Consider the following 14,447-nt stretch of genomic DNA (forward strand, 5'->3'; position numbering starts at 1 on the left):
TCTCTCTCTCTCTCTCTCTCTCTGTCGTGCCATTTTTTTCTAATTTTATATTCCCAACAGTTGATGAAATATATGTATTTCTTTTCAATTATTTTATACGATTTTCAGTATGCCGTTATTAGCTGACAATATATAATGTATTTAAGGATTAAGTATCTTGTAATCTGCATACGCAGGTTGATTTGCAATTTATACCATGCGATATTATTATAAATTAATCTAGCCTAGTATATTACGATCACATACATATATTAAACACCTATGAAAGCAAAATCGCCGGCACATGTGAAGCAAACTGTTACATTGTGCGAGAATATCATCCGCAAGGAGTTCCACTAAATTAAACGGCACAATAATCGTGAGTGACAGATGGGAAAATTGATATGCGGATAAAGGAGTATTAGCCTAAATAAGAATTGTGTAACCGCGTGTTATTACGGGGAAGTCTCGTCGTCGGTCGCGTCAAAGATCAATTTTCGGCAAGGGACAAAATTCCATTTCACCACGCGCCTCATAATGTCACGAAATATATAATTCTGTGACACGGAAGATCCATCAAAATCCGACAGAGACGATTAGAGAGGTACAATCGTATTAATCAATTTCTGCTCACATTGTGTTAGTGACGGTTAACGTATAAGCGAGCTCAACCGGGAACCAATCGAATCGGTCGTGGAGGGACCGATGGAATATACGTGTTCACGAGGGATTGTGCAGGATTTCCGAGAACGTCCAGGAGATCCAGCTACACTGCAGACAGTCTCGAATTTCGTCTCTTCTCACTTCTCATATCCGCCATGTATCGCCTGGCTGTTTCAAATAATGCCTGAATACCTCGAGCTTAGATTTTCTTCATCTCTCGAGTAACACGTGCTGAGAATCGTCAAAAAGAATTGAGATCAAAAGGCGAATCAAACGCTACTGTACTGCGAAAATTTAAAAAACACAATTATTAATTACTGTTACTATAAATCGACGAGCATTCGATTAATAATATTATACGCAATAAATTGCGTTACCCTATTTAAGCACTATACAAATTTTTTAAATAAAGTTTGCTTTATCCGAGCCAAAAAAGACCACCATTCCGAAACTCCATTCCTGAATTGAAACATTCCAACCAAATTTCTTTCTTATATAACTGAATCAATTTATTCTAGATTCTATAGAGTAATTTATTATTAGATTATTATTGAATTGTTCGCTGCATATTTCTCCTCCATCAAAATCTTTTATACATCTGTCTTGCCTTCCTTCTTCCAGCGTCGGCATCCCAATCGTTGACGAGTCGCGAATTTCACGATCGGATTTGCGACGACGCGAATTACACTTCCTTCGCTTACTCACCGTGCTGTTTCGCATACCATCACATTTTTGTCGAAACGTTTCGGCAAAAATTCCGCCTCTCGCGAATGCCGATTCTCCTGAACCGTCGTCGATGAGACAACGACGTTTTCCCGATGTTTCAAATAATCGCGTAATATTTGTCCGCAATTTACGGGAGCCGATCGTGGAGAATCGTTGTTCCCTCTCATAATATCATTTCAGCATAACGACGTTAGTTTAGCCGGTGGGTAGTTAGGCGTGGAAAAGGGTGGGCGGAAGGGCGGAATAGTAGTAGGTGTTTGCTGTTAAGGCAGCGATAGGCAACGGCAGCAAAATGCAATGGCGAGAGCTTCACTGTGGGTTGCCTCTCATTGAACGGAGGAAGAGAAGCGCGGACGCGCTACTTCGACGTCTTCGTAATATCCGGCATCCTTATCTCAAGGTCGCCCAACTTCCGGTTATTGCTCTCTGTATCTGTCGGTTTTCCAGGTCACGCGGCGTGAGTATCAAGACGCTTATATCCTATCGATTCCATGGAACTTTACAGTTTTACGTCAGTTAACGCGGAGAGACACGATCATTAAAGGATCGCGACAAAGCTTTCGTTTAGTTTGTGATAAATATATAAAGTTATATCAAATTATATGTAGCTAATATTTAATAAATTTCCTGTCCTTTCACTTCTGTAAAAAAAATTATTAAGATCACAATTATTGTAATTAATGCAAACGAGCCACAGAATAATTTTATTAAACTAGAAAAATAGAGCAAATCTTTATAGTGGAGAAAGATCAAATCCAATATCATGGTCAATCGCACTTAATGACGGACAAGTATAATATTATCACATGCGTAGTATACACGCGTTTCTTCGTGTTAAGAAACTTATAATTTTTCGTAACTGACAGATCGATCTCTGAGCCATTTCGAACTAAATGATGTGTCTACTCGATATTGCTTCCGTTATCGTTTGATGCCATATATTCGAGTTTCGGTCGGCAACCTGTCACGAGACCGACAAGCTAATGCGCGTAATGCTCATAAAAATCGATGCGGCTTAACGCGCGATATGGCTTTTATCAGTACAGGTAACCGACGACATCACACGTGCGAGTGTGAAGAGGCATTTCATAGCGGTGTAAAGTACAACTCGTCGTTGCGAGATAAAAAGGAAGGGAGGAAAAGAGAGAGAGAGAGAGAGAGAGAGAGAGAGCAGACAAGAAAAAGAGAAAATGTATCGGTCGATAAAGCCTCACGGTTATTTAGATAACCGTGCATCCGCGCGACATCAGCGGAGAGGAACCGGAGAAGAGAAGAAAAGGTGCTGCTATGGCATAGAACGAACGGCGGATCGAGATTATCGATTCTCGAAGCGAAGAGAAGGCAGAGACTCGTCGACGCCCCTTTGCTCGAACGCGTCGCAGGCGAAAATATGCGACAGCTAGAAATAAAGGCCGGTTCCGCACGAAAGATTACCGGTTCCCCTGCTGTTCTGAGCTGCTCCGAAAGAGGAGAGGTAGTGGAGTCCTTCCGTTTCGTTTTTCTTCTCGTTTTCTCTCTTTCTCTCTCTCTCTCTCTCTCTCTTCTCCTCTCTCTTTCTCTCTCTACTCGGATAGGTATGCGCGTCCATAATTCCTCGCGATCGCGAGAGAACGTGCGCGCGCTAAATCGGCCCTGCGAGAGATACGCGAAAGAAGATTTAGCACAAGATTTCGATAAATATAAATAGTCGATATTACATTCGTTATAACATACTCAATATATAACGGTCGACATTAACATAAAAATAATTCATCATTTCATAATAAATTACATTTAAACTTAATATAAATCCAATACTGCAACAAATAATACAGAATTTTGAAAATACGTCTAGACCGACAGATATAAAAAGAAACAGAGAAAAATAAAAAAAGATATTGTATATAATTCGACGATAACAAAACGTTTCTATATTTTATTTTGAACGAAACATTGAGGACTGCATCTTGAAATATTCACTAACGTACAAAAGACAGTCAATGAATCCGTGGAACGTCTGGAATTTGTGAATTGCGTCGGGCAACCTATACGGTTGGGCGTGTCCAGATGTATATTCAAGAGCAAGGTAGTCATTTAGAATGCTGTTCTTAAAGGTGAGGGGATAATTGGATCAACAACTGTATTTATATCTCAAATCTTTCGGTATAAAAAAAAAGGAACTAATCCGGACAAAATGAGAAGTTGGAGCTGCATCTTCGTATGAGCCCACTTCGCTGTTATACAAAGTTTCGAATCCATCCCCGAGGTATATCTCGCGCGAGGAGACATCCCGTAACATAGGTATACGTAGTAACAGCCGTGCAATCGAGAAAATAAACGCGCGGGTCGCGCGAAGAAGAAAAGCGGACGGAAATTCACGCGGAACCCCGAGGAACAACTTTCCTTTGCTACACGGTACCGCGCGACAAAACAAATACACATTTATCCGCGGGAACTCTCGAAACGTCGGGCGGATAGGGGCGAGAGGTGCAGAACGACGGTTAGTGTCCATCCCTCGCCAGGAGGAAGGTAGAAGAAGATAAGAAACGAAAGTTTCTTCTCCCTTATACAATCGGCCTTCTCCCTTACACTGTACGTTCATCCTAAATACATAAACGCCTTGTACGTGCGCCTTCATCCTCGCACTCGCTGCTGACGTGGATGCGCATTCGGAGGACACGACCACCAAGACGCGCAGGGTCATCGCCGAGAATATGCAAAGCACGGGGGTTGAAAGGGGAATGTCTGCCGGCGCAAATTCCTCATGCAAATACCAAACAGACATTACGTGAGAGAATTAAAGCAACTAGATAATTTAGAAATATAAATTTAGAAATATAATTTAAGAAATAAGAGAGTCATATGTAACACAGTAAAAGTATACAATAAACGAAGTGTCATACATAAATTTTACTCCAACCCGCTCGAAGCTGTATCTGCGAGAGACGCCATGAAGATTGCCGTGAAAGACGAAGTTTTAGAAAGGAGAGACTCGCCGTAAGAAGACTCCGTGTAAAGAAAGAGACATCAACTGTGAAGCTATGGACCATCTTGGATCTACACGACGCGGGCGTCGCGACGCTAGGGCCATATATCACTGACGCCGAGATAAAAGTTCGCGCCGTGCTCATTGTCGCAAAATATGGTGGTAAGCGAACAGAGTAGAAACGAACAACGGTAGTTATCGCGTAAACAATGTATTCTACTACAATATATTCTATGCGCATGTAATTGTGAGCCGTATAGAGCATCCTCGAGAACAAATCTAATCAAAGTATAGAATTTGATTGAAGCCTATATTTTAAAAATATATCTTTTTACTAAATATTGGATTGAAAATAGACCAAAACATCTTTCTACAAAAAATATCTCCAAATGCAATACACACTATTTCTTTCCCTTAAATACGCGAGTAATTCGAAACAAACTTCAACTTTTTGTTAGATTCTGTTAGCTATATTTTTCCCTTTGTGAACAACTTGCATTCTTGTACCTCAATTTTTAAAGGCGCATGTAAACAAATAATAAAAGCACTGTCGATTACAATAGGCGATTTGATGAAAACGTGAACAAATCGTTAATTGGTTTTTGCAAAGGGCTGCGAAAACAAACAGGCGAGAAACGGATGATAAAAGGAAGAATATTCGCCGCGGTATACAAAAGTAATATCTAATAATGAAGAGAATATGATCAGTATTAATTAGTGAAACAGCTGCCCCTATTAGTGATTTGAGCTTAAGCTTTCTTGAAAGCAGGATTCCAATTAGCAAAGGAAAACGATGTTCCGCGTAGACGATATGATAACAAAAAATAATTTGCATACCAATGTTACAATGCAACTATGAGTAGCTGTTTACAGGTCAAATTATGTAATCGGACTTATTCGAGGGCGCATTCTTAATCCTAACGTTGTTGATTAATTAATGGAAAAAAATTTACAAAGTGGATGAAATTATTTATTTTCAGCCGAAAAGTGCATGCTTCCAAGATTTAAAAAAAACATGGTTTTATATTCTAAAAATATATTTTTAAAAAATTTTAAAAAGATTTGCTTCTACAAAAAATTTAATTAAAAATTTATTTCATTGTCACTATTCTTCAATTTCATGTTTTTATAATAATTTTATTTAAAAATTTTGTAATTAAGTTAGAAATGATTTAGTGTTAAAATTATATACATTAATTAAATTAAAAAATATGTTTCTTATTTAATAGTTGTTAATTTATTTCTGTTACTCTAATCTACCAAAATACTCTTTAATATTCGACTAGATAATAACGCGCTAATTAGTTATTAAGGTCCACAAAGAATACTATTTTTCTGCGAAATGCTCTTTGATTTATAAATGTCGCTTTTCTCCTTATATTATTCATTTTTATATCTCCGGAATCTCTCGCAAGTCATCATTGGACGACCGGCCGAGCGGAAAATTAATAGCCGATCTTATTTCGATGACGTTGCGGCGTGAAAAGCGGTATGGTCACGGAAATTACGATACATCGTGCATAAGTAATCGTTCGGCTCGTTTGTAACGTAGAGTAACGCGTGTTTAAATCGCCACTTGTAATCCACGCAAGCCGGAATGTATTACGAACGTATGCATACACACATACGCATACCGCCCGGATAAGTTACATGTACATACGTTACCAACCGACCAGTTTCCGTTACAGTAACCGCCGGGAAATCAGAAAATTATCGCTATTTTAAAGAGAAAGAACAAAAACACAAGCTTTATATTGCACAGAGATTGTATTATTACGTCATGGAATTGGCTTTTTTTTTCAAACTCGATTCTAGCAGAACCAGATCCCGGATCACGATAAGCTAAAGAAAAAGGGCGCTATATAATAAATTAGCGACAAATATCAAAGTAAATCGTCAAATGTGTCAGTCACGCGCGATAAAACGAGGGGATGTAGGAAACATCAGATGAAAAGATAAAGTACTAATGTGCGCAATTAATAATACGATATCAAAATGAAACTAATACGTAATCTCGGATTATGTTTCGCATGGCAAAAGTTAGCGTACATTTATGTCGCCGGCCACCAATACCGTGCACGTGCGCACCGTCACGAGTGACGGCGGAGCTTTTATACGCGCGAGACGGAAGTCAGGTGGGGAGATCGCGTACGGGCGATAAATTATAATTAGAATCGAGCCGAATGTGACAATCTCTGGCGCGCGTGAATCATGTATTAACCCAGTCGCTAATGGGTATTAACCGTGAGCCGTTTAAAATTACACCTCCTCGTTCCTCTCTGCGCCGCCCATCGCGGCGGACGCTTTATCCCGCATGCCGGTATTAGGTACAGCCACCGTCCGGTAGAGCAGTGCGCGGTTCGACGCGCTTCCGGGTTCGCTTTCCCTAACGCTGCACTTACGATACTTGCAGATTTAATTAGCGCAGAATTCCTTGACAAATAAACCGCAGTCGCGCGCAGCTGACGCTATATATACGCATATATACATACAGAGGCTGCATTCCGCAAAGCGCGTCATGCACACAATTTATCTTTTTATCTTTGTTTAACATTTGTGAACAACAAGAATACCATGATACATGACGCGCTTTGCGGAACGCAGCCAGAGTCATCATACATTCGATGTTATTCGCTATTTTTTATTTAGATTCAAATTAATAATCTAATATATATATAAGTATAAAGGAATTTCGAATAAAGTGGCATAATGCATCCTGTAATTACGCGTATCATAAATATGAAAGATTTTTCGAGATGTAATTAATTAATATTTATTTATTTACGTATTTTTAATCCCTCTTGACAAAAAACGAGGTGTTTCGGCATTTTATTTGTATATCGTCGCGAATTCTCGTAATATTATTGAACTTTAGCATTACTTTGTGTGGCTGCGGGGAATTAACTACCTAAAGTTATCTAAAATTACAAATTTTCCTTGATTGCAATTTCCAAAGACAAAGCGTTCACGGCGATCCCGGGTATATCACCCAGCATCAATGCTTACGACACGAAATACCTGGGAATTTAATTAACGAAAAATGCTTTGACTGGCGAATCACAAAGTTCATAGCGAACTGAGCGCGAACGAAAGGAATGATTTTTCCTCCCCGACTTCGCGCAATATGACAGGATAGCTCGTAAAAGCGGGACTTCAAAGAAATTAATGAAAAGAGCGCCTAAATTAAAAAAAAAGAGAGAGGGAGAGGTAATAATATTTAAAAATTATATAAATATCTCCATATCTAAACAAACTGAATTTGCTCATCGGTAATGTCGCGCGACGTCTTCTTTTTTTTCTCTTTGTTCCTTCATTTGCATTTCGCTTACTGCGAGTTAAAATCCAATTTTAGCCTCCATCCGGATGAAATTACGAATGCGCAACCTTTTAACAGAGCTAAAAAGAAGCGCGATACTTGCGATTTAATTAAATCATGAAATATGACGACTGAGCAGTGGCAATTAAGTACCCTTTTAGCGGACTTACTGATACCAATTTACTCTTTCATACGTCGCACGTCGCAGGCACTTATCCCGCATCCCGGGACGCATCTTATCCCGGTGGCCGCAAATGTCGCTTCCGGGATTGAAGTTTACACCATGGAGATACTTTGAGATTTAATTAACGAGCGCACGTCGATCGCGAGTGTTCGCGTATCGGGCATCAAACCAGATCCAGCTTGCTTGCTTCGATCACGCGCGATCGAATGCATTAAAAGGAACGAGCGGTCGAGAAAAAATGGACCGCGCGCCGCGCCGATTTAATTAGATTGTAGCTTTAACCCACAAATGAGTGGTCGCGCTCGTCATTCGTTACAGTTCTGCAATTTCCAACATATTAAATAACCTTTATAGTTGACATATATTTTTCACAAATTATAAAAAAATGTTTAATCTCTTTATTCTCGTTACAAAGACATTCAATTTCTCTTTGTTTTGATTAAAGAATAATAACTTTTAATTTCGTAATTTTAAATTTAATTAGATATAATATAATAAAATAAAAGAAAATTAGCCGGACAGCCGTAATAAAATCCATCTGTTAGCGTTATATACGCGATTCACCTTGTACAATTTGCGTAATTTTATTCTAAATCGTGCCCGGCGAAAATTGCACAATATGAAAAAAATTTTCCATTGTACATTTTTTTTTCTCTCGCGTTTCACCCGTCCAACTCGACATTAGTTACGGTCGAGTTAATTTTATTATTATAACGACGAATATATTGCCGACGACGAACACACGCGCGAGTAAGAGCGCGTAATTCCGGTCCGGAGATATTAATAATGGTAGTGTGAGCTTCAAATCTGAATTTCGAGAACGTTGTTCCGTGCGCCCTCGCGGCCGACGACGCCGTCGCGCGCTGTCGTCCACGCGTAAATTATGCACAAACCGTGATCATTAAAAATTTATTAAACACGGTCACCCGGCGTTCTCGATGCTCAAAGGAACATTGTCGTGCGTAACTTTGCAAGTCGCTAGTCGCGCTAGTCGCTCTCATTACAGAAGACAATTACGTTGTCTTCCTGTTCGTTCCGCCGAGACGGGTGACAAGACAGAAAATAAAAGGACGAAGGAACGGTGGTACAATGGCAGTGTATCGCACGTCATAAAAAAAAAACTGTCACGTCGCACTCGCAGTTTGTAATTTTTCGCACGCATCGATAACAAAAAGGTCGAGTGAGATAAATCGATGCTCTAAACAGAAGCTCAATACGTCATAATGAAATCGCGCAACGTTCCAAAGCGTATATTTACCGAGCTCATTTAAAAATATAATCGCTTCGTTTTCCATGCGGCCGAAACGCTCAATATAAACGTTTCTATAATACAGTTTTCATTAAAATTTTACCCGTGCGCAGGTCATAATATGAGAGCGCGGAGTAATTATGTGTATTCATTATATTCCTGATGGCCTGCAAAATCTAACAAAAATAATTTAGAGGAGAGATTCGCACGTGAGTGCGCGCGCTTTTATTATAATGACCCGATACCATGTACGCGCGTGTGTGTGCGTGCACGCGCATATACGATCGGCCGTCCTTTGACGTCGCCGCGTATCTCTATTAAATCAATATTTATAACGGCACCATCGGACGCCCGAGCCCGTGACATAATAACCCGACGCAATTTTAATTAGCATTATTGCGCAAGATGTTTCGTCCGTATCGGAGCGTGCTTTTAACGAGGGTGGCTTACGAGTATCGAATTACTTTACGGAAGATTAAAATCGCCGCCTAACGAGGTCGGCCGGCGGAATAAATCTGTCTCGAAGATCTTCACGCCGCGCGTGTCACAAAGGGGAAGGGGGGAAAAGAGAAGAGCGAAAAAGGGGGTGAGAGAATGATCATTAGTACGCGCGACGACGAAGAAAGAAAGGAAAGAAACAGATAAGACAATCTCAAAACGGATATTAGACGAGAGATCAAAGGGAAGAGGAAATGTGCGTACGTGTTAATATCTAGCGCGCTCGTTAGAGACGGGAGACGATTATTTCGCTTATTCATCTTGGCGAAAATGTAGAAAATAATAGAGAACGACGACGCGCGGCGAGCGTGCGTGACTCTTTTACAGGCACGGTTAACTCTTTGACCACAAAGAATATTAGACTGCTCCCTCCGGACAAACTGTAATCTTTGATCACGTAATACGATATCGCAAACGTACATAAGAAATAAGAATCTACGTTGAAACGTTGCAGAAATGAAAATCCTTGCAATTAATGCGCGCCGAGCAATTAAAAGCGCGGACGATTCGCAAAATTGCAAAAGTAACGTAAGGATCCGCCGTAAATCTTCACGTATGTTTTAATTAAAATGCTCTCTCTCTCTTTCTCTCTCTCTCACGCACACACATACACACTCACTCACTCAGTCACTCTCTCTTAGCGGACATAAACACAACATATAGAAATTTGTAGTCTAAACGAGAGGTATTTCTATGCTCAGTATAAAGCATAAACTTCAATATTCGAAACCGTAGTAGCTATACTAGACGCGCCAGCAGCAAATTATCTCAAAACTAATGAAAGGCTTGAAGACAAAAGATAGAAGGAAAACAACAGCACAGATTAATAGTGCATCGTAGTCGCCGTCTGTATTTGCGCATAAATGATCTCATTAAAAATTTATTAATCACGACCGAGAGAGCGCGAGGATCAAAGAGCAGAAAGCAAGGTAGTATGCATGCGCATTATCCGGCGCATGCCGTGCTCGTTACGAGGCAGGATAACTCGATCTACTCACCTCCACGAGGGTGATGAGGATGATGAAGAGAGGTGGTGGGCAGCATGTGTAGTGATCGGCGTAGTATTTTCGGTCCCGCTCCTCCGTGAGGAATTCATCGCCGATCATGCGGACCATCCTGAAAGCACAAATATATTCGCAATAGTTTAAACACACCGTGCAACGGTATTAATTCACGTTAAGTGAATTGCGAAACGTAAACACAAAAATAGGTGCATATTCTGTTTAGTATATTGCGTGCCCTCGTCCTTAATTCTCTCTCGACGGCAAAAAGATCTTTTTGGTAGAATAAATGAGCTGATATCAAATTTATGTTATTAATTGAATTGTTGGAACAGTTCTGATAAATTTTTTATTTATTATAATAAAATTATAATAATGCGCGTATCTAATAATAATAGCTACTTCTGTGTAAATGTGCACAGACCGAATTTATTCACATTAGTACGAGAAGCCAAATGTAATGTAATATGTAATTTTCCATTATAATCGGTACAGTATTTGTTCAGTGTAAGAAACACCGCGCGTAACTATAATTATATATTAGCAAATAAATGATGTTTATTCGAGTCGATAGAGGCAAATATATTTTTCAAGATGAAATATTCATAATAACGTTTTATGTACGTTATTCCCGTGGCGGTGAGCCAGTATAAACGCAATCGAATACTTCCAATTAAACTTCGCCATAGTATTTCATTTCGGAAGAGAAATTTGAAAAAATAGACCGCAACGCGCGCAATCGAATCTTTTGAGCCAAACTTCGCGAAACGACTTCGTTTGCGTTCGTTTGAGCATTAAAAAAAAAAAAAAAAAATTCATAAATTGAATGTAAACGCGGTCATTCCCGCCAAAGTGATCTATATACATTTATCTAAAACGCACGGTCCGGCATTTACCAAAATAATTTTTGCTCTTCCGAAAAGTTTTTTTTAATTGAACGAGTGCAGTAGTCGCCGCGTATTTGATTACACCGCCCGAAATGCAAGTAATCCGAAAAAAATCCAGCCGCTCTATTGTGCGTCATTAATTGCCAAATGATTTACCGAGAATATTCGGTAGACAATTTCGGCAAGATTGCGATCAAAAAATAATTGTCCACATTCGAAAATGTTTTCATTAATCCGTAACAGACAAATACCTAGGTGCAAATTTGCACCAAGCGAATTTCTTTAAAGTTTTATATCTTCTAAAAATAAAAAACAAAATTAAAGCAAAATGTGTTTCTCAATGTAAAATTGTCGAACTACTCTAACTAATCGATTGGTAATATTAAATTTTCGAAAAAAGAACGCAAATTGTTTTCAAATTTCGTGTTAAACAAAACCATTCAAAAGAGAGGTGTCCTTTACTGGTTAATTCAGATTATTCTATTGTTCCGATTAATAATAACTCGATACAATAGCGCAGAGCAAACAACAAAGTTACGTTGTCGTTTTGGAAAGCGTCTTTTCGTTGATAACAACGCCAGCTGGCTCATAGCGCTATTGTTGCTGCAATTTCACGTTGCATCTACGGATGAATACGCGGAGTTAGAACGTGCACGTAATCGGTAAACGCTCCGCTACAGTAACGAGCTGTGTTCGGGTAATTAAAAAAAACGGGAAAAAAATGTTTCCCCACCTATTAAAGCACTCGTCGGATGCGGTATTCGCAGTCAACTAAAATTCGTAACATAATCGAGTTTAATTAATGAGAATATAATTGGATGGGGGTTTAAATTTACGAAGCTATTTCTAGAACGGACAGACGAAAAGTATAAACGCGGGAAACTTAATTGCGCGTATACAGACACGAAGAAAAAATACGTAATTGTGTTAAAAAGTAATGTAGATAAAACAAATGTTAAAGCGAAAATTTACCCAATTTGCAATTTGGTTTGCGAAGATTAATTTTTTGTGGGAATTAATATTTAATAAATATACTATATATATAGCAACATACGTGTATCATATATAATTTATGATTAGTTAACATCTAATTTGCTTTAATTTTACATTACAATTACTAATTTAAACAATTACTAATTTCCCCACTGAAAAGCAATGATGAAATTCGATCGTCAGATTCGCACGATTCCAAAGCCGAGATTTAAGATAGTAATTCATTTAAGTGATCGCACAGAAAATGAGGCTATACACTTTCGCACAGAACCCCGTAACTCAGAAAAATAATCCGTACGCATCTTCCAGAGAGTATGCTCAAGCTAATCGTCGGCCTTCCTACGCAATTTTAGTCCTACGGGGCGCCTCGTTAATCGTCGCCAGGGGTAGCGAAATAATGAAGAATTAAGTTCGGCGAACCTTCTTCGCCGGTCGATCCCCGAAGAAAAGGAAAACACTCTCGCGAACAATTACGCGCAAACTCTCTGCTATCTATAGCCTTCATTATCTTAGAGTATTCTTTTCTCCTCATTTACGACTTTCGTTACGAATGAACGCCTGGTGGAAACATCGCCGGAAAATTCTTTTTAAGGAATGACGGCAAATGGCGATGAAAGACTCTTTGCATATAAATGTTGGTTATTCCCCGACAGTTGCTTCAATTCCCAATATTTTTTATAGCGCCAGTCATTTTGAACTTGATTCTTATACGTATAGAATAAGTTTCTTACATATAAAAGGTTGCATAAGTTATTACGCGAAATAATCATGCAATTGTAACAAATAGATATGTATGTCACAGAAAATCATTTTCAAATGGCTGTAATCGTGATAATTATAAATTCTCAATATTGCGCAGGTCGCATTCGAGAAATCCAAAGAAGTCACGAGCTTCTTTAAATCTACATATTTACATTTTTTTCTGCTTTCTCTCGTTCCGACCGCGATGACGACGACAACAACGACGATGGAGCGGATAAAACAATGCACGAGACGGGGCTGTCAGTTAAGCGTACAAACGACACCGATAAATCGACTAGGCTGATCGCGGGTCGTGAAAAAAGTCCGATATCACGTACGAGGATGGTAATAAAAAACAGGATCTAAATTCGGACGTGACGCGAAGGGAGGAGGAGGGGGGGGGGAGGGCGGCCCGACAACCCGAGAGAAAGGCGGCGGTGCGGTGGTTGTAGGCGCCCTTATACCCTGGCTCCTCTCCGCGATGCTATCTCTCCCGTTACGTAGGAGCGTAGAATAATTACGAAGAAATATTGGCCCGTAACTCAGTCCACTATCCATAATATCTGCAACGTTTATGGCGCCGGGGAGATAAACCATCCCCCCCGTCTCCGCCGCTATCTGGTGGCGCGTGCGCCACCGCCGCCGCCGCCGCCGCCGCGACCGCACCGACGGTTTCGGTTCGCTTCTCGGGTTGGTTTCGAGATGCACGTGCAGATGGTGAGTACCCGTGTGCACGCTGAGTACTTACGGCACATACACTGACGGCCGATGCGCGCGAGTACCGCGAGCAGATTGATCAGCGATTAGTCATAGCACGAACGCTCGTGACATTTTGCCCGAAGACGAGTTAGAAAAAAAAGAACGTTCAGCGCAGATTTAAACTTGTTAAATGTAAAAATATTACTGTAAATCAAAGCTTTGTGAGTTTTAATTTGTTTCAATTAGCAATTTGTCGAAATTACTGTTAATTTGCAGTGAATTAAACTACATAGATACGGTACAATTAAATTTATCTAAAAAATATAAAAGTACTGCATATGTGCTTGAATGTGTATGTATTTAAAATTAATGGGCACATCCATATTTTACATATCATATTTTTATGCAAACGTTATAACAATGAACGGTAATATTATAATATTGGCTCTTTTGTTTTTTATAATCATTGTTACATATGGAAATTAAAATTCAATTTATTTTCAATAAGAGACAGCAGTTACTTATTCAGAAAGTAAGATTTATCTG

The 14,447-nt window shown here is 39.5% G+C and overlaps 1 protein-coding gene across 1 annotated transcript in view; it reads right to left on the reverse strand.

Moving 5' to 3' along the window:
- LOC105452206 (protein rhomboid) overlaps positions 1-14,447 on the reverse strand; it is a 374,736-nt gene that overhangs the window by 97,823 nt on the left and 262,466 nt on the right. The window contains exon 6 of the mRNA XM_011693112.1: positions 10,579-10,696. Coding sequence (XP_011691414.1) covers positions 10,579-10,696 — 118 coding nt within the window. The remainder of the gene's footprint in view (positions 1-10,578; positions 10,697-14,447) is intronic.

The sequence above is a fragment of the Wasmannia auropunctata genome, unplaced genomic scaffold (assembly GCF_000956235.1).
Source record: "Wasmannia auropunctata unplaced genomic scaffold, wasmannia.A_1.0 LD336036.1, whole genome shotgun sequence".
NCBI lineage: Eukaryota > Metazoa > Arthropoda > Insecta > Hymenoptera > Formicidae > Wasmannia > Wasmannia auropunctata.